The sequence below is a fragment of the Oncorhynchus tshawytscha genome, linkage group LG17 (assembly GCF_018296145.1).
Source record: "Oncorhynchus tshawytscha isolate Ot180627B linkage group LG17, Otsh_v2.0, whole genome shotgun sequence".
Taxonomy (NCBI): Eukaryota; Metazoa; Chordata; class Actinopteri; order Salmoniformes; family Salmonidae; genus Oncorhynchus; species Oncorhynchus tshawytscha.
In genome coordinates, this window is record NC_056445.1 from 17,371,083 (window position 1) to 17,392,258 (window position 21,176).

Sequence of the window (21,176 nt, forward strand, 5' to 3'; positions counted from 1 at the left end):
TGACTGGCTATGTGCACACTGCCCACAGAATGAGGTAGAAACTGAGGTACACTTCCTAACCTCCTGCCAATTGTATGACCACATTAGGGACACATATTTCCCATAGATTATAGACCCTCAATGAATTTGAAAACAAATCAAACATTAATAAACTCCCATATCTGTTAGGCGAAATACGGCAGTGTGCAGTCATAGCAGCAAGATCTGTGGCCCGTTGCTATGAGAAAAGGGCAACCAGAGGAACACAAACAACATTGTAACTACAACGTATAATCATCTGTTTGTGTATTTCCCCTTTCATACTTCAACCACTTGCACATTGTTACAACACTGTACAAAGCCAATAATATAACATTTGAAATGTCTATATAATTGTATAACTTTTGTGAGTGTAATGTTTCCCTCATTCATTTCCCTTGTTTATTGTCCATTCCACATGCAAACATGTTTCCGATGCCAATAAAGCCAATTCAATTGAATTTTGAGAGAGAGAGAGAGAGAGAGAGAGAGGAAGAGAGAGAGAGAATCTTGTTTTATCACTCTAGGTCATCTCTTCTCTGTTCAGGATAACATCATAAGCTTTTGTGCTCTAGAATGTAAGTCAAGGATTCTACCATCAAACTCCAGTGATTATGGATGAGGTAACCACAGTCTGCAAATCAGCCGTCTTCCCCAAAGTATCAGTTCCACCCTACATTACTGTCCCGGGGTAGCAAGCAGTAAGGAATTTTGAGTTTCCCAAATAAATTCCACCAGAGGCTTTGGCCATCTCATTCTTGATCAAGTCTTTTCCGCTAAACTCCATCTGACTGCCTCATACCCCCTTTTCCCCCTCCCCTAGCTCTCTTTGAGGTCCGTCGCTATGGAAATCTTCCCCAAAAATTCAGCTGGGTTCCAAATTAGGTCAGTGAGTCATGTCACTGTCCATGCTCGGCTGCTCTAGTCTCGACACACTGGTGCATTATGGGTGATGTGAAACGTAAGTGTGTGACTGAGGCCAGAGTGCACAACCAGGTCACCACTCACACACAGCCAAAAAAATACACTGAACAGAGCCCCAGTATAAACACGTGCACAAACACACACACAGACAGTCATGCCCAGCCTCTCCAAAATACCCCCTGGCACCTCACACCCAAAGAATACTGACTAAACTAAACATCCATATTAGCTGCTGTTGCTCCTTTGGTCCCAGTCCTAATGCCTTTAAAAGGCTGCCTGCAGTGGAAGGCAACCTCATACAGACACTGAATGATCTATCAGAGGCACAAAGCTTCAACTGAGCTCAACGGACTATGACTCAAGCTGGATCTGTCTCTTTGAAGAACACTTTCACTGGAGTGTTTCCAGTGTGTGTGCATGTTTGCACTCGTATGCGCATGCGAGCAAGTGTGTGTGTGTGTGTGTGTGTGTGTGTGTGTGTGTGTGTGTGTGTGTGTGTGTGTGTGTGTGTGTGTGTGTGTGTGTGTGTGTGTGTTGAGCCCACACTGAGACACCCAGATGAGGAGTCTCTCTCCACTGTCTGGTTTAGAGGTCGTGGCCTCAAAGGGCCTGTAAACGAGGTGAGAGTTTGCACAGGGGGGCGAGACAGGATTCCCGGGCAGTCTAACATTCCGGAACCAGAGGAACGCTCCTCGGACTTCCGTGTGCCGTGAACTGTTATGGGAAGACCAGAGGGGTTCAGTCTGTCATGTTCTTAGGCTGTATTGTGTGTGTGAGTGGGGGGAGGGGAGGGGGTCAAGAGGGAGAGAAATAAACACAATTACACACCGAAATGTCAGACATTGTCTGTTATTCACTTAAGCAATGGGCAGGAACCAGACAGAACTGTTTTAGGCTACTGGAATAGTGTGCAGTTTGGTTCACCTGCCATTGATGGGGCAACCTCAGATCAGGCTTAATTTGCCAGACCACTATTAATGTCAATCCCTGGTCTCACCCATACAATCGTTTCATAATCACAGACACACAACCCCACTACCATTAAACCACTGACACACACACACACACACACACACACACACACACACACACACACACACACACACACACACACACACACACACACCATCTTACACAGGGCTTTCTCTCATATGTCAGAGATGTATTCTTCAAAAACAATTACATGCAACATTTTCTGATGTCCCCTCTTCTAAAAACGAGATAGGTCCCTATGAATGGGAGAGGCTCCCTATAGCAACCCCCTCAGCCTTTTGTCTTTGTGGAACTACAGCATGTCGCGGGGGAGTCATGCATCACCGCTGGAAAGCATTTCTCCACATTCCCTAGTATCTGTGTGCGCACTAACGCACATATACTGGGACAGTCTCCGCGGTGCTGTATGGTTAACGGAATAGGGATGACACGCATTCCGGTGCAGTAGGCTAGTGATGAGAGGAGCCCCGTCGCGGGTGTAGCCTACATCGATGACTCACAACCGGGGCCTCAGAAATTCCACCAAATGATGTGGAAGTACGGCGTGGTAATTTGAGTTTTACGCATTAGTACTTGGTTATTCTTTAGTACAATGCATTCGCTGGTATTCCCTTTCCTTTCAAGAAAATCCATTACCACCCTGTTCACTTTTCGGACACAACTTTGAATCAAAGTAGGGGAACTAATAAAGTATTAGTGCAAAATCCCATTTAGCAATAATACGGCCACGTTGGCTGTAAAAAATCTACATGGTACAATACCCTGTTATGATTTACATCACTATATTCCCTACTACCGCAAATAGAGACGTGGCCACATTGAAATAAAGCATAGCCAATGTATTCAATATAATTGAGGTCATTAAATCACGCTTTTTTTCTCTCATACGTCCTTTTCTAAAAAAAAAAGTGTATTTTTGCCACCTCTCTGATCCTGGACCATGGCATGGAACAGGAGCTCAAATTAAACAGTTTCAGTCATGGGAGGAATTTAACAGCGCCACACAGTTGCTCAGAAATAATTTATCCTTACAGTAAACCTGTTGTAGGTCAATATTGAGGCATTTTGCTGTTTGTACAGTGCGATCATTGCGCGTCTGAAAGCAGGGCTCTTTGATTCATGGTACAGAGCCTCTACTGTACGGACGCGGGCGAACTGTACGGTGGCAGTGGCACAGGGTCCACTTCAGCCAAACTGACTGGAGGGAGACAAAAAGCATCCATCCATCCATCCCAGCGAAAACGCCCGCGACTACAGGCAATGCATACCGCAATCTCAAAACACACATGTCGTGCTCATTTCCCAAGAGATTACTGACTCTGGCACAATAGCCTATACGATCAATTGCATAAACGCACAATCTATGTGATAGTGTTTGACCTAAAACAGGCAACAAATTATTTCCCAACCTCGGCGACACAGGATGGAATTACGCGTCCGCCGGATAGATGGCTGTTACAACCTTGTAATTATTTATAAAATGCATGATTCAACACAGTCAACAAATAGATCGATATCAACATGCCACAACAGAGTGGGCACTGGGCAGCAGTGAGGACGTCACAGATCAATGAACACAACACACAACAAATTCGAGAGAGACAGAGATCCTACCTACCTGGTTGGAACATACTTTGGAAATAAAAGATGACCAGAATAAAAGATCCCAAACAAGTGGCGAGTACCATCCGGCATATTCTGCTCATCCTCATCAGCTCGAGCAGAGTCTGTTTCATGGCTGGCAGGGAATGACGGTGGCGGATTTTCTGTGTGGAGGTCGGTCGGTCTGAGCACCGGGGCTTGGCGTGCCGTTGTGGTACTGATGGTGATACTCACTGCAATTGTCCGCTACTCAATGAGCTCAATGCCTTCACTCTGGACTGTACTATTCGTCCCTCCCTCCTAAACTACAGGGGAAGCAAGACAACGATTCTGCCCCCTTTTGCAACAGAAAATGAGCGCGCCCAAACGCGATGAGCAAGGTAGACGTGTAAAAGAAAACCGCTATCTCACGTCGCACATTGAGAAATGAATGGTTTTATACCACATTGCTATATATTTATTTTTGTATGTGTCTAAATATGTCTAAGTGTTTCCCCCTTGTAATAAGATGATTTATGGAAAGAGGAATTATCACCATCTGAGTGAGTGACTGTGTAAGAGAAGTACTGTGTGGAGAATTCCTCTCACAGCAAGAACAGGCGAACACTAACAGAGAAGTAGATCGATGCCGCTGACACAACCCAGACATGGTGAAACTGTTCATTATCACAGAGATTACATAACGTAAACTACTGTACAAACCGGCGTTCTTGTATGAAAATGGCTTGTGGATCAGTTTGTGAGTAAATGTGCGTAGCTAATTGAATTGTGCGCATCTATAGATTAGATAGATGGTTCTTGTTCAAGTCCAGTGATGGGAATACCATATTTAGATATTTTAATTGCAAGACAAATCAATTGAGTTGATAGAATTTCAATCAAATAATGTTGTCAAATCAGGCTAGTGAGAGTTATATATATGTGTTTTACCCGAATATGATATGGCTAAAATTGACACATTTTACCCGTTGGACGTTGCCTTGCCAGTCTTGCAGAGGCCATAGGAGGATTCGTTATGCCAATGTTGTAATTCCTCAATACTACGGGTATGGGTATTATAGCACCACCTAGTGTCAGTGGTTGACAGATTTTCTTTTTTTTCTCAAAGTAGCCATGGAAAAGAGTTTGGGTATCTGCCCTAGCACTACACAGCTGATTCAAATAATCAACTCATCATCAAGCTTTGATTATTTGAATCAGCTGTGCATTGCTAGGGCAAAAACCAAAACGTGCACCCAGTTGCCCAGGGACTGAGTTTGGTAAACCCTGCCATAGAGTACCACAGTGTGAGTCATCATCAGTGGCGATTTTAGCATGTAAATCTTGGTGGAGCAAACAAAAAATGCAACTAATTATGCCTGCCAGCAAAGCCACTACACAACACAACACTAAACAATATATTTATTGCATTAAAACGGTGACAAACGGTGCCCACAAACTGTTAGGACCTACATAAAGCTGTCCTAACAGCAGTCCCAACACCTTACAACTGCTACAACTGGCTATCAGTGGAGCCTTGTCTGGCAGCGAAACAGTTAATTCAGCCTCATTTACTGCCTTCTTAAAATCATAGCTGATATGGCTGACTTGTTTGTTTAAACAAATGTGGTTTCTACTGACATTTGAGATGTACAAATTATGGCATGATGGGACGACGAGCAGATAAGAGGCAATCCGTAATTTAGATTAAGACATTCATGAGCGAGCTAGGACGGATATTGTCAATATAACTATTTGTTCAGCACTTTTGAAATGTACAGCGACAGAATTCAGAGCATGGGCCATTCTTACAGTATTCTCCCTGTACACCAAGTCAGAACAGTAGGATAAATAACGGGGGTATATAAGCAGACAATGAAAGCTCTTACAATATTCAATGATTACATTTCTCTAAAACAGGCTATAGGCTACATGTGCATCACAGAGTCCGAACAGTAGGTGAAATTAAGAGGGAAAAAGGGACCAAATGATTAGCGTGAGGCACATGGGCTACTAACAGCTTACTACAGAACATACACAGTATTACTTTCTTAGCTACAGTATACATATCTCCCTGGCATATTACATCATTTATGCAGCAGCATACAATATATTTTTGGACACACCTTGTTATGCTTTGTTCACTTCCTTCCAAACCACTCATTGTTGAATTTGAGATTTCCAACTTGTTGTGTAATGTTTATGTCCAATGGCCGATGAGCACCGATACGTTTGATCTATAATTTCTTTTCCTTATTTCTCTACATATGACAAGGATTGAAAAGGATTTGCCAATAGACTGTCAACTTGATTCATGATGATGACTGCTAGCTAAGTTTTTGAAAGTATGATTTGGTCACATTTTATCTGTGTCCAATGATCTTGAGCCTTCTTGGATGGGCACTTTTAATGTAACTCTATGGCAGCACCCAAAGGGCTAGAATTTTCAAAGTCCGCAGTTAGACTTCACGGTGAAGTAGTGTCCTCATGAGTGACAGAATACTAAGCCAATCACAGCGCAACGCTCCGTATTTTCTGCTGGCTTGCCCCACAGAACACACTTATTCAAGAAAACAAAAAAGAGACTATGTTTGTATGCAGCTTTATTAACTCAATGATATTTCTATATTTTCTTTTACATTGTTTGCAAACTGATATGTGACACATATTAATGCCAAAATAACATGCAAAACAGACAACCCCCCCACCCCCAAAAGTATGGGGCTTGTCTGAAAGAGATTTACATGGTTATCAAAATGTCACGCCAGGGTAAGCCTACATGAAACACAGCCTTTATTTTAAGTGTTTCTAAAATCCCCAATGGGAAAAATGACTGGTGGAAAAACGATTGGAACCATTTTCCTGTTTGACTGCTAGGTTTTATGGGTATTAGGACCCCTTCACTGTGGATCTTTATTGAGCAAGTCCACAGTGATCTATTCTAAAAACCAATGGAAACAACTTCTGAAAAGATCCCAAAGCAAAGTGACAAACATGTGAATCAATGTATCGTTATATGATTATAACTAGGACAATTGGAGACATAGATGAATGGTATTCCTAATAACCTGTTCTGGGTGATATCAAATACATCTCCAGACAGACACTGTTCCGCTTTCCTTCTATTGATCTAATTATATACTAATAGCGTTTGTAGACTGGTGTACTTTCCCTTATTGGTACATCAGTCTCTGAATGCTCAATGTGTCTGCATAAGGAATAAACAGCACGGTTGTCTAGAGGACAAGCTGAACTGTAAGCAGTAATAAAACATGTCTTCCTCAAGCAGAAGTAAATCGTTAGTGAAGCATGCCTCTACAATGTTCCATGGGGACATATCCTGGTGATTATGTGCTGACAGGTGAAAAAGTGTCTGCATAAAAGAGAGAGAAACAGCGCAAACACATGCACACACACGTGCTTAGTCTGAATTGTAGGTAACATTTGTGTCTGAAGTGATGGATGATAATAGCCTTATTAAGGGGGGGGGGTTCTATATCATTCTAGGTGTTGTAGCCTTTTGCCCCTGTCTCTCCTCCCATTAGTATGAGAGACCTTACTAATGATCCCTGTGAATATTCATCACAGTGTTTAAGTCAGTCACTATGTCCTGCAAATGGAGATAGTGAGAGAGAGAGAGAAAAAGACAGAGAGATTGTAGTCTTAGGTTAATGTATCCCTATGTGAACCACTTACTTTAATTAAAAGTAAGAACATTTTATTAATGAATATTTCTTCATTCTGATAATAGTTTAATCTCGATCTGTTCATTACATTACATTATGGCACTTAAATCCCTTCAGCCCATAGCTACAGAACCCTGCATAAAAGCATGAACTGTGTTTCTACAGTATTTAAATGCTCAATCAGGGCTTTATCGCTACTCAGCAGCCATTAAACTGAGTCAGTACAGTCACAGACTAATGAGTATTCATATGGACTGCAGAGTTCACAGCTGAAAAGTGTCAGAGGTGCCTCCGCAGGTTAATATCAAAGTTTGGTTCATTAATATGGCAAAAGAAAGAGTTTAAAAGAGAAGAAAAAAACATGTAAACAGGAAGTGACCCCAGTGTCTAGGGCCAGCAGCAGCAGTGTCAGTCCCCGCCCACCTGTCAATCAGGCTCCGGACTCAGAGGTCATTAGACGGCTGATAGCTGCCCGTCACACAACAATGAGGATGTTCTGACTGGCTTCTCCCTGCTATCTGTACCGTTGCCTTGGACAACAGTGATTGACAGCAGGGGGCTAACCTCAGCAGTTCCCTCTGACCATCATGGTGTCAGTGGCACGCTGAGTTACTGTCAGTTTGGTCAACACCTGAGGGAGAGACACACAATTAATAACCATTTAACAACACAGACTCAACATCCTTTCAAGAGAAAGAAACATGTGTGTGTGAAGTTCAGACACTTTCCAAACAAAAACCCACCCCAACCAGCACTACTGTTATAAAACCTCTGTGAACCATTAATGTGCCATATCACACTTCTTAAATCCCATCTTCCCTGCTGTTGGAAACTAAAGTTTTCTACAAACTCCATTAAACAGTTTATTGAAGTCTTAAGAAAGTTTTCAAAGTGTCAGGAGAGTGAAAAGCAGCCCAGCAGAACATTGGGCTGAGGGCTCCATCCTGTATTAGCTTATAGGAAATGGACTGTGTGTGATGTGGTTTGTAATGTAAGTCTATGAATAATTCACACAGGGAGCATTAACAGCAAGCAAACCATCAGAGACAGTTGATCTGGGACTGCTGGACGTTTGATAATATACGGTGGCCATTTTGTGCCGGATTGTTCACCATACATTAGTTAGTGCAATGGAGAGGAAAGGAAACTGGCGTACTGACCTGGGCACAAACAGAGTGGAGTCCCACAGTGGTGTCCCACAGTCTTGTCCAGCTGCTGTTTGATCAGACCACACATCAGAGCCACAGCAAAGCCCTGGATCACCTACCCTGCACTGGGCCCCATCAAATGGAGACCTACCACACGCTCCTGTGGAGGTGACAGAACACACACACACTATAATATACAGAAAAAACTCACACAAATATACCTATACCAGGTGGAAAAAGCTGAATGAACATGGAGAAGTGTTCCTCTAGAGCAGGGATGGGCAACTCCAGTCCTCCAAGGCTGGTGTCGTGCTTTTGCCCCAGCTAACACACCTGACTCCAATAATTGGTTTAATCAGCTGTGTTTTCTAGGGATGGCCCCAGAGGACTGGAGTTGCCTATCCCTGCTTTAAAGGAAAGATAATACCCTCAAAGAGTAAAGACATTTAAAGTATAGCACTAAAATCCCAAACACATACAGTTGAAGTCAGAAGTTTACATACACCTTAGCCAAATACATTTAAACTCAGTTATTCACAATTCCTGACATTTAATCCTAGTAATAATTCCCTGTCTTAGGTCAGATAGGATGGCCTTTCTAGGGAGTTTTTCCTAGCCACCGTGCTTCTACACCTGCATTGCTTGCTGTTTGGGGTTTTAGGCTGGGTTTCTGTACAGCACTTTGAGATATCAGCTGATGTACGAAGGGCTATATAAATAAATTTGATTTGATTTGATAGGATCACCACTTTATTTTAAGAATGTGAAATGTCAGAATAATAGTAGAGAGAATGATTTATTCCCAGTGGGTCAGAAGTTTACATACACTCAATTAGTATTGGGTAGCATTGCCTTTAAATTGCTTTACTTGAGTCAAACATTTCAGGTAGCCTTCCACAAGCTTCCCACAATAAGTTGGGTGAATTTTGGCCCATTCCTCCTGATAGAGCTGGTGTAACTGAGTCAGGTTTGTAGGCCTCCTTGCTCACATGCGTTTCTCAGTTCTGCCCACAAATTTTCAATAGGATTGAGGTCAGGGCTTTGTGATGGCCACTCCAATACCTTGACTTTGTTGTCCTTAAGCCATTTTGCCACAACTTTGGAAGTATGCTTGAGGTCATTGTCCATTTGGAAGACCCATTTGTGACCAAGCTTTAAATTCCTGACTGATGTCTTGAGATGTTGCTTCAACATATCCACTTAAATTTCCTTCCTCATGATGCCATCTATTTTGTGAAGTGCACCAGTCCCTCCTGCAGCAAAACACCCACACAACATGATGCTGCCACCCCGTGCTTCACAGTTGGGATGGTGTTCTTCGGCTTGCAAGCCTCCCCCTTTTTCCTTCAAACATAATGATGGTCATTATGGCCAAACAGTTCTATTTATGTTTCATCAGACCAGAGGACATTTCTCCCAAAAATATGATCTTTGTCCCCATGTGCAGTTGTAAACAGTAGTCTGGCTTTTTTTATGGCGGTTTTACTGTGGATACAGATAATTTTGTACCTGTTTCCTCCAGCATCTTCACAAGGTCCTTTGCTGTTGTTCTGGGATTGATTTGCACTTTTTGCACCAAAGTACGTTCATCTCTAGGAGACAGAACACGTCTCCTTCCTGAGCGGTATGACGGCTGGTCTTATGGTGTTTATACTTGCGTACTATTGTTTATACAGATGAACATGGTACTTTCAGATCTTTGGAAATTGCTCCCAAGGATGAACCAGACTTGTGTGGATGATTTTCCCATGATGTCAAGCAAAGAGGCACTGAGTTTGAAGGTAGGCCTTGAAATACATCCACAGGTACACCTCCAATTGACTCAAATTATGTCAATTAGCCTGTCAGAAGCTTCTAAAGCCATGACATCATGTTCTAGAATTTTCCAAGCTGTTTAAAGGCACAGTCAACTTAGTGTATGTAAACTTCTGACCCACTGGAATTGTGATACAGTGAATTATAAGTGAAATGATCTGTCTGTAAACAATTGTTGGAAAAATTACTTGTGTCATGTTAAAGTAGATGTCCTAACCAACTTGCCAAAACTATAGTTTGTTAACAAGAAATGTGTGGAGTGGTTGAAAAATGAGTTTTAATAACTCCAACCTAAGTGTATGTAAACTTCCGACCTCAACTGTATGTTCAGGTATTGTGTCCTGTCCCCCATGGCGATGACGAGTGTCTCTGCTGTGTGATAGGTCCTCCACCCGTTGACATCTTGTCGCCTGATTGGATAACAGCCACAGAGTGACATGACATCACTGACCAGGGCCGTTACTATCGAAATCCCATGAGGAAACACAGAGAATCCTTGCTTGAATTCCCCTATCCAAGCTGCTTCCTCATGCTTAGCTGTACACTACACCCACCACCACCCTGTCCAACTGTCCAGACCTCCCTCTACTCCCATTATTCTCACCTGTCCGGAAGCCCCTCCCCCTTGCTGACCTGTACAGTGTGTGGCTCCAGTATCTGTCCATGGGCGTTCAGGTAGGTGACGTCACTGTCCCTCAGCTCCCTCCTCAGCTCGAAGCTCACAGACTTCACATGTTGTTGTACCGCCTCCAACATTTCACCCCAGCCATGGGACACTACAGGCCATAATAACACATAGCAACATACCATTATAACACATAGCAACAGACCATATGAACACATAGCAACGCACACATCTAATCAACCACTAGCATTTAAACTCTGGATAGGACGCAAATAACTAAAGATAACACACACATTCAATATTGATTCAATGGAACAAAATACATATCTATATAATAGAACTGATGCCCCAAATACATATCATGCACTGTAACTGCAGCCCCAGACCCTCTCCAAATCTCACCCTGTTACTCAAACTTCCAGCCGTACTTCCGGGCATCCTGGAGGGCTTTTCCCAGCAGAGGCTTGGTGCAGGAGGTTCCTGGGAATACTGCCCACGTTCACACTGGAACCAGCTAGACCTGGCGGACAATGAAAGTCAATAACCACTCAGAAAATGATTGAGCACAAAATGGCATTATGTAATGAAGTAATAGACAATATGGTGAAAACACTGTCTGCATCACACACCCCATTTAGTGCCTTTAGGGGTGGGAGCCACCAAGTCAAGGACCAGTACCCTCCTCCTAAAGCCAGCAGCTTCCTGAAAGAGAAAAGGGGGAAAAGAAAGGGGGAATACGAACAGAGAAGTGGGTGAGGGTAAAGAGAGGTGTCAGTCAGATAAAGTAAAATCCCAAATCCTCTCACTGTCAAGTTCCTACCTCTCATTTCCACTTATCTCTGGATTTCAGAATATAACAGCTCATTTCATTAGCATTAAAATCAATTTAAATGATCATTATCACAGTATGCTTGGGCACACTGTGAGTATTGGCCAGATCAGATGACTGCTGATTAAACGAGTTAGTGTGTGTAGGCTGGCTCACAGCCAATTGTGGTTAACACATCTTTATGCAGGTTGACTACATGTAGAGAGATGGAATATCTCATCTTTGAAGAGGGTTGCAAATCCCAGAAAGGACAAAAAGAGATTCAAACGGACATATAAGATAGAAAGATCATTAAGAAAGCCTGCAGGGAGAATGGATTAAACTCAAATAATTGTTATTAATGAGTTTCTCTGAATTTGAAACGTAATTAAAAGAACAATTCCTCTTAAAAAAAGAGCAAGGCTAGAAGAGAAGGTGAGACAGATCCATAAAGAGGGTGGTAGATCAGTGACAGACAGGAAGAGACAAAGACAGTACTGTGGGTGTTGTGTCTAGACACACAGAGCAGTCAGGGGATGTCTGTTGCAGTCAGGTCCTCCACCTCATATGCCTATAGAAGAGAGGTGTCAGAGACAGAGACCGACAGGGAGAGAGAAAGCATTACGGTCCATACTTGTCATACAGTAAGCATTAGCTGTTTGACATTTCCATTAGAGGAGGAAATGAGGCTAAATCACAACCTTGGGCACAAAGAGACTTCTTTGAAGTGTGCTTCTTTGTCTCTCTGGGTGAATATTAGCACACCACATCATTCCTTCAATAACCCCTGAGAAAATGTGTCACCTCGTTTCACTCTGAATTTGAAAGACATTATGCCCTCTTAAAAAAACAACTTTAAAACGATTTAACATTTCAGTCTAGGGGTGTTTCTATCAAAGGTGGTGCAGGCAGTGTGGAAAGGAGAATTCTGTTGTGTCCACAGAGATTTGTACAACCTTTCAGATATTGTTATAGGAGCTCTTCTATTGCAACATAAAAACATCCTTTATATCCACACCCATTTCAACATCCATGTCTGATCCATAGTGGGTTGGAATTACAGTGCCTTGCGAAAGTATTCGGCCCCCTTGAACTTTGCGACCTTTTGCCACATTTCAGGCTTCAAACATAAAGATATAAAACTGTATTTTTTTGTGAAGAATCAACAACAAGTGGGACACAATCATGAAGTGGAACGACATTTATTGGATATTTCAAACATTTTTAACAAATCAAAAACTGAAAAATTGGGCGTGCAAAATTATTCAGCCCCCTTAAGTTAATACTTTGTAGCGCCACCTTTTGCTGCGATTACAGCTGTAAGTCACTTGGGGTATGTCTCTATCAGTTTTGCACATCGAGAGACTGACATTTTTTCCCATTCCTCCTTGCAAAACAGCTCGAGCTCAGTGAGGTTGGATGGAGAGCATTTGTGATCAGCAGTTTTCAGTTCTTTCCACAGATTCTCGATTGGATTCATTGTCTTGTTGGAAGACAAATCTCCGTCCCAGTCTCAGGTCTTCTGCAGACTTTTTCTTCCAGAATGGTCCTGTATTTGGCTCCATCCATCTTCCCATCAATTTTAACCATCTTCCCTGTCCCTGCTGAAGAAAAGCAGGCCCAAACCATGATGCTGCCACCACCATGTTTGACAGTGGGGATGTTGTGTTCAGGATGATGAGCTGTGTTGCTTTTACACCAAACATAACATTTTGCATTGTTGCCAAAAAGTTCAATTTTGGTTTCATCTGACCAGAGCACCTTCTTCCACATGTTTGGTGTGTCTCCCAGGTGGCTTGTGGCAAACTTTAAACAACACTTTTTATGGATATCTTTAAGAAATGGCTTTCTTCTTGCCACTCTTCCATAAAGGCCAGATTTGTGCAATATACGACTGATTGTTGTCCTATGGACAGAGTCTCCCACCTCAGCTGTAGATCTCTGCAGTTCATCCAGAGTGATCATGGGCCTCTTGGCTGCATCTCTGATCAGTCTTCTCCTTGTATGAGCTGAAAGTTGAGGGACGGCCAGGTCTTGGTAGATTTGCAGTGGTCTGATACTCCTTCCATTTCAATATTATCGCTTGCACAGTGCTCCTTGAGATGTTTAAAGCTTGGGAAATCTTTTTGTATCCAAATCCGGCTTTAAACTTCTTCACAACAGTATCTCGGACCTGCCTGGTGTGTTCCTTGTTCTTCATGATGCTCTCTGCGCTTTTAACGGACCTCTGAGACTATCACAGTGCAGGTGCATTTATACGGAGACTTGATTACACACAGGTGGATTGTATTTATCATCATTAGTCATTTAGGTCAACATTGGATCATTCACAGATCCTCACTGAACTTCTGGAGAGAGTTTGCTGCACTGAAAGTAAAGGGGCTGAATAATTTTGCACGCCCAATTTTTCAGTTTTTGATTTGTTAAAAAAGTTTGAAATATCCAATAAATGTCGTTCCACTTCATGATTGTGTCCCACTTGTTGTTGATTCTTCACAAAAAATACAGTTTTATATCTTTATGTTTGAAGCCTGAAATGTGGCAAAAGGTCGCAAAGTTCAAGGGGGCCGAATACTTTCGCAAGGCACTGTAGCTCGGCAAGCGGTCTCAGAGTGAAACATAGTGAAGGGGTGTAAAATACAAGTTAGGGCATTTTTCAACAAACATTTGCATCAGCAGCAGAAACACATATCATTGTACCGTTTATGATATTATGTCAATCAATTCGACTGGGACTCATGAAGTTTACAGTTCAGCATTGCATCTTTTCAATTTATGTTGGTGCAATGTAGCCACCTGGTGGATACAATCAGAGCTGCACTGAACGTTATACCACAGCATTTCTAAACCATCTTTGGCTATATTATTGGTTATCAATAATTAAATATTTGATGGGTCCAAATCATTTTTTAAATAATCTGATTTCGTAGAGAAACAGGATCTAAAGAGAAGCATACAATATATATTTACCAACACACTGCGTAAATAAATTCAATCAAATATGAGTCCCACCAACGGAACGTGTTGTTGGAAAGTTCTATCAAGTATATTCTATCCTTCAGATGATTCTGGAAGGAGTAAGTTATAGCGGTGAACTTTTCCAAATAGTTTCGCTGAAATTTCTGATTCAACCATCAGCGAGTGTGCCGATGGCGTTTTGTCAGGGGATAGTACACAAACGCATAAGGTGCTGCGATGGCGTTCACTCATGGTGAAAACAGGCAAACGCATGGATATGAATATCACTGTAATTATGTGAATACACAATAATATATTCTGTCCCTTCCTTGGACACTGTGCTATCTAACCTCCAAACGAGCTTCAATGCCATACAACACTCCTTCCGTGGCATCCAACTGCTCTTAAACGCCAGTAAAACCAAATGCATGCTTTTCAACCGTTCGCTGCCTGCACCCGCACGCCCGACTAGCATCACCACCCTGGATGGTTCCGACCTAGAATATGTGGACATCTATAAGTACCTAGGTATCTGGCTAGACTGTAAACTCTCCTTCCAGACTCATATCAAACATCTCCAATCTAAAATCAAATCTAGAGTCGGCTTTCTATTCTGCAACAAAGCCTCCTTCACTCACGCCGCCAAACTTACCCTAGTAAAACTGACTATCCTACCGATCCTCGACTTCGGCAATGTCATCTACAAAATAGCTTCCAATACTCTACTCAGCAAACTGGATGCAGTTTATCACAGTGCCATCCATTTTGTTACTAAAGCCCCTTATACCACCCACCACTGCGACCTGTATGCTCTAGTCGGCTGGCCCTCGCTACATATTCGTCGCCAGACCCACTGGCTCCAGGTCATCTACAAGTCCATGCTAGGTAAAGCTCCGCCTTATCTCAGTTCACTGGTCACGATGGCAACACCCACCCGTAGCACGTGCTCCAGCAGGTGTATCTCACTGACCATCCCTAAAGCCAACACCTCATTTGGCCGCCTTTCGTTCCAGTTCTCTGCTGCCTGTGACTGGAACGAATTGCAAAAATCGCTGAAGTTGGAGACTTTTATCTCCCTCACCAACTTTAAACATTTGCTATCTGAGCAGCTAACCGATCGCTGCAGCTGTACATAGTCCATCGGTAAATAGCCCACCCAATTTACCTACCTCATCCCCATACTGTTTTTAGTTATTTACTTTTCTGCTCTTTTGCACACCAGTATCTCTACCTGCACATGACCATCTGATCATTTATCACTCCAGTGTTAATCTGCTAAATTGTAATTATCCACCTACCTCCTCATGCCTTTTACACACAATGTATATAGACTCTTTTTTTTTTTTCTACTGTGTTATTGACTTGTTTATTGTTTACTCCATGTGTAACTTTGTGTTGTTGTCTATTCACACTGCTATGCTTTATCTTGGCCAGGTCGCAGTTGTAAATGAGAACTTGTTCTCAACTAGCCTACCTGGTTAAATAAAGGTGAAATCAAAATTTTTTAAATCAATATATTAAATGCAATACAATTTTGCACTAGGTGTGATATGTAATGAAAACACCCTGTTCTTCTATAATCATAACAGGCATACTGCATGATGACTCACCATTACATTGTATCAGTCAAATGTTTTATTTCAACAATATAATGGTAACAAATGCACATAGAGAAAGGGAGGGTCGCTTTTGAGTAGAACAGCTTTATACACTTCTGTAGCTACTAGGTATCATTTAGTGGGAGGGTGACACATCGACAGAACGGCCGCATGGCGGTCAGGGGAGGTGGTGCACTGTATTTTTGGAGGACGCGTAGCTCCGCGCTGGGACTGGTTCTTTTGCAGCCATTTTCTGTCCAACCAACGGCCGTTTTGAGAAGGTAACCAACCAGGGCTTCATTGCAGGTTTGTGCCTGGCTCCGGCCAATGATTGTTAACCAATTCCTCGTTAGCTCGAATGGAAATGTCCGTCTCTGACTAATTTCGATTTGTTGCGTTTAGGAGTTTGAGAGCAGGAAGTCTCGTAAAAATTATGAATTAGCTTCATGTCCCCCTGCCTCCTGTTTTCAATACAAAGAACAGGCCGAAATGCGAACTTCCGATATGGGATTTCATTGTGAGCAGAGAGGGCTTGCAATGAGACAACCAACGTGGCTATAGGATAACGTTCAATTGTACCCAGAATGCTTTCGTTGCAACAATAGTCGTTGATTAGTCGAAATAAAAATGTGTGAGGGTCAAATGGCGACCAAACTAAAGCCATTGCTTCCTTTGTCCAAATTATATTTTGCACGAAACATTTGCTAGCTAACGTTAGCTTGCTAGCTTCCCATTTAGCAAACAACCACCCACTTGGTCAGCGAAATTAACTAATTCGGTAAACATGCTAGCTAACAGTTTTCTAGCAACCTAACCTGGCGAACACTTAGCCAGCTAGCTTAACATTCATTTTTAACTAACTAGCCAGTCAACAGTAAGTGCCTTACAACAATTCAGCTATTTGAGTAAACCATGTCCTTTGCTCCAGATGGAAGAAGACCGTTCCACCACCGACGCCTCCCAGCTAACGTTGGGCATCTCTGGAGAATACATGTCAGGAGGATATGTGCTCCAGTCTCAAGATGGTAAGAGACATCAGTTGACCAATTCAAGCCTAATTGGGGAACTAGGTGTGCGCATATCCATGAATCGAATATCCCCCAATCAAAATGTACTGTAGTGTCATTTAAAATATATATATATAATACATCATTTAACAAGGCAAGTGAGTCGAGAACAAATTCTTATTTACAATTACGGCATACCAAAATGCAAAAGGCCTTCTGCATGGGACGGGGCTGGGATTAAAATAAAAAACAGGACAAAACACACATCACGACAATACACACCACAACACTACACAGAGAGACCTAAGACAACATAGCACAGCATGGTACAAGTATTATTGGGCACAGACAACAAACAGCACAAGGGGAAAGAAGGTAGAGACAATACAGCACGCAATGCAGCCACAACTACATTATCACATTCTCTAGATCTCAATGCAACACTGTCAGTACCTAATGCCTACAATCAATTATCCTTGTTTTCCACGTAATAATGTGTGTGATGAAGATGATGGAGAGGAGAGTCTGAACGACCATGATGACGGGGGCATGAAAGAGAACTTCCGGGAGCAGGACATCTACCTCCCCATCGCTAACGTGGCACGCATCATGAAGAACGGCATCCCACAGACCGGGAAGGTAACCATGGTGTGTGTGTGTGTGTGTAGGCTGTGTGAGAGCAAGACTTGTGTCGTATTCATTAATGTACACCATAGTAAAACGTTTACTAACAGAAAATCAAAAGTTTCTTATTGGACAAGTTCAGATAGTCCCTCCCTGTTCGTCTGTTTTTTGTTCTTCTCCGTTTGGTGCCAAGTGAATACGACCCAGAAATGTTCTCGTCTTATTCCTCATTGTCCTAAATTGTGTGTGTCTCACAGATAGCGAAGGACGCCAAGGAGTGTGTGCAGGAGTGTGTGAGTGAGTTCATCAGCTTCATCACGTCGGAGGCCAGTGAGCGCTGCCACCAGGAGAAAAGGAAGACCATCAACGGAGAGGACATCCTGTTTGCCATGTCAACCCTGGGCTTCGACATGTATGTGGAGCCCCTCAAACTCTACCTACAGAAGTTCAGAGAGGTGCGACTAAACACACTACTTCTGCTCTGACAATTAGTCTCTCACACACAATCACAAGTGTCCATGAACAATCTCACATCACATGCTATTTAATCTCTCACAATATGTTGTTTCCTAGGCGATGAAAGGGGAGAAGGGAATACCAGGTGTGTCGGTGGGAGAAGGCCTGGGGGAGGAGCTTACAGACGACAGCTTCAGTAAGTGTTTCAGAACAGGTCTCAATTTTGTCATCTAATACTAAAGTAGAGGCTTTACAGTCATGCATACATATGTAAAATGTATGCAGGCATTAGTAAGTTGCTTTGGCTAAATGGCATATTATGGTCTTGTGCTGTGGATGGTTTTGTAATGTCCTCTTCCCTCTATTCCAGCGAATCAACTGCCAGCCGGAATTATAACAGCCGACGGCCAACAGCAGAACGTCATGGTGTACACCACCTCATATCAACAGGTAAGTGGCATCATATCAACAGGTAAGTGACATTTGAACCAGAACTAGACCATTACGACATATCCATGACTGTTCTCTCCATTGCCCCTGTCTGCTCCTGTAGATTCCTGGCGTGCAGCAGATCCAGTTCTCATGACGAGGCCTTGCTCCTGCTCTGACCGCGGCGGCCATCGACCGCACAGACACAGGCCTGGTGACTGAAGGCTGAGCGTATGACCCCTCCGTCAAAAGGTCAAAGGCAATCATCAGAAGGACATGAGGTCATGGAGGGGAGCTGTTATGGGGGGGAAGGGATGTGTTAACCACCACAACCCTGTCATGTAAATGTACAAGTCTGTTCACTAAATGTAGTACGTAGTCATGAGGTGCCACAAGGTTTGGAGTACATCTTTCAACCAGTTTAGGATACTTTATTTTTAATGCTAATTGGACCACTTAGTTTGTTTTTGTACATTGATTGTTTTATGCAGGTTTGGGAGGTGGAATGGGATGTTTTTTTGCTCCCTCATTTTTGAACCATGAGGAGAGGTGCCCTTAATGTCAGCTCTTTTCTACGTGGACAAACTAATACCATGTGCTTTAATGTGATGTAAATCCTTTGAATAAAAATCCAAATGACCCAATACCTTCTGGTTGTCATCGACCTCTCTACACACACCTGAATGATTACACCATGAGCTACTGTAATTTAAGGCTCCCGAGTGGCGCAGCGGTCTAAGGCAATGCAACTCAGTCACTACATTCCCTGGTTCGAATCCAGGCTGTATCACATCCGACCGGGATTGGGAGTCACACAGGGCGGTGTACAATTGGCCCAGTGTCGCAGGGGTAGGCCGTCATTGTAAGTAAGAATTTGTTCTTAACTGACTTGCCTAGTTAAATAATGGCTAAGTAATGTTTTTTTTTTTTTAATAACCAGGGGTAAAAGTAGATTTCATTTATTCCTGGTACGGGATGTCAATCAATACTGTTTTAATCAATATGACAGTTAAAAATGATCCGTTACAGTTCAGCCATGTAAAGAGTTAACTGTTCCAGGAAGAGAATCACACAGCAGTATCTGGTGAGGAGGAGCATGTCTGAATCGCCGTGTCCCCAGCCAGCCCAACCACTCACTGGACCCATATAATCACTTGGCTACGCATGCCTCTCTCTAATATCAATATGCCTCGTCCATTACTGTCCTGATTAGTGATTACTGTCTTATTTCACTGTAGAGCCTCGAGCCCTGCTCAATATGCCTTAACCAACCATGTTGTTCCACCTCCTACAAATGCGATGACATCACCTGGTTTAAATGTCTCTAGAGACTATCTCTCTCATCATTACTCAATGCCTAGGTTTACCTCCAATGTACTCACATCCTACCTTATCTTTGTCTGTACACTATGCCTTGAATCTATGCTATCGTGCCCAGAAACCTGCTCCTTTTACTCTCTGTTCCGAACGTGCTAGACGGCCAGTTCTTATAGCCTTTAGCCGTACCCTTATCCTACTTCTCCTCTATTCCTCTGGTGATGTAGAGGTTATTCCAGGTCCTGCAGTGCCTAGCTCCACTCCTATTCCCCAGGTGCTCTCATTTGAGGACTTCTGTACCGTAAAAGCCTTGGTTTCATGCATGTTAACATTAGAAGCCTACTCCGTAAGTTTGATTTACTCACTGCTTTAGCACACTCTGCCAACCTGGATGTCTTAGCCGTGTCTGAATCCTGGCTTAGGAAAACCACCAAAAACCCTGAAATCTCCATCCCTAACTATAACATTTCCGCCAAGATAGAACTGCCAAATGGGGCGATGTTGCAATCTACTGCAAAGATAGCCTGCAGAGTTCTGTCTTACTATCCAGGTCTGTACCCAAACAATTCGAGCTTCTACTTATAAAAATTCACCTTTCCAGAAACAAGTCTCTCACCGTTGCCGCTTGCTATAGACCACCCTCTGCCCCCAGCTGTGCCCTCGAGACCATATGTGAATTGATTGCCCCCCATCTATCTTCTGAGCTCGTGCTAGTAGGTGACCTAAACTGGGACATGCTTAACACCCCGGCAATCCTACAATCTAAGCTTGATGCCCTCAATCTCACACAAATGATCAATGAACCTACCAGGTACAACCCCAAATCCGTAAACATGGGCACCCTCATAGATATCATCCTAACTAACTCGCCCTCCAAATACACCTCTGCTGTTTTCAATCAAGATCTCAGCGATCACTGCCTCATTGCCTGCATCGTAATGGGTCTGCGATCAAACGACCACCCCTCATCACCATCAAACGCTTCCTAAAACACTTCTGCGAGCAGGCCTTTCTAATCGATCTGGCCAGGGTATCCTGGAATGACATTGACCTCATCCAATCAGTAGAGGATTCCTGGTTATTCCTTAAAACTGCCTTCCTCACCATCTTAAATAAACATGCTCCATTCTAAAAATGTAGAACTAAGAATAGATATAGTCCTTGGTTCCCTACAGACCTGTCTGCCCTT

At 42.9% G+C, this 21,176-nt stretch overlaps 2 protein-coding genes across 6 annotated transcripts in view; one reads left to right on the forward strand and one right to left on the reverse strand.

Moving 5' to 3' along the window:
- Positions 1-3,800, reverse strand: part of chst11 (carbohydrate (chondroitin 4) sulfotransferase 11) — an 81,894-nt gene extending 78,094 nt beyond the window's left edge. Inside the window, exon 1 of one of the 2 annotated variants that reach the window (XM_042300305.1) lies at positions 3,569-3,800. In XM_042300305.1, coding sequence (XP_042156239.1) covers positions 3,569-3,671 — 103 coding nt within the window. In that variant the 5' untranslated portion in view covers positions 3,672-3,800. Of the gene's footprint in view, positions 1-3,553 lie in introns of both variants that reach the window. The other variant, XM_042300304.1, reaches the window with a different exon arrangement.
- Positions 3,801-16,294: 12,494 nt separating this feature from the next.
- On the forward strand, positions 16,295-19,316 carry LOC112216951 (nuclear transcription factor Y subunit beta). 4 transcript variants are annotated; one of them, XM_024377114.2, is made up of 7 exons: positions 16,295-16,435; positions 17,083-17,179; positions 17,670-17,809; positions 18,043-18,240; positions 18,359-18,437; positions 18,612-18,691; positions 18,795-19,316. In XM_024377114.2, exons 2-7 carry the CDS (start codon positions 17,083-17,085, stop codon positions 18,825-18,827), a joined length of 627 nt encoding a protein of 208 aa, XP_024232882.1. In that variant the 5' UTR covers positions 16,295-16,435; the 3' UTR covers positions 18,828-19,316. The 4 variants fall into 4 exon arrangements, with proteins under 4 accessions (XP_024232882.1, XP_024232878.1, XP_024232883.1 ...); XM_024377110.2 differs by having other exon boundaries at positions 16,302-16,460; XM_024377115.2 differs by having other exon boundaries at positions 16,302-16,460; positions 17,670-17,800.
- Positions 19,317-21,176: the final 1,860 nt, after the last annotated feature.

Excerpts from the sequence above, each read along its gene's own strand:
- LOC112216951 (XM_024377114.2), top strand. The coding sequence starts at position 17,083 with ATGGAAGAAGACCGTTCCACCACCGACGCCTCCCAGCTAACGTTGGGC. Across the intron at positions 17,810-18,042 it reads AGACCGGGAAGGTAACCATG|ATAGCGAAGGACGCCAAGGA; the intron begins GTGTGTGTGTGT and ends TGTGTCTCACAG. Across the intron at positions 18,692-18,794 it reads ACACCACCTCATATCAACAG|ATTCCTGGCGTGCAGCAGAT; the intron begins GTAAGTGGCATC and ends CTGCTCCTGTAG.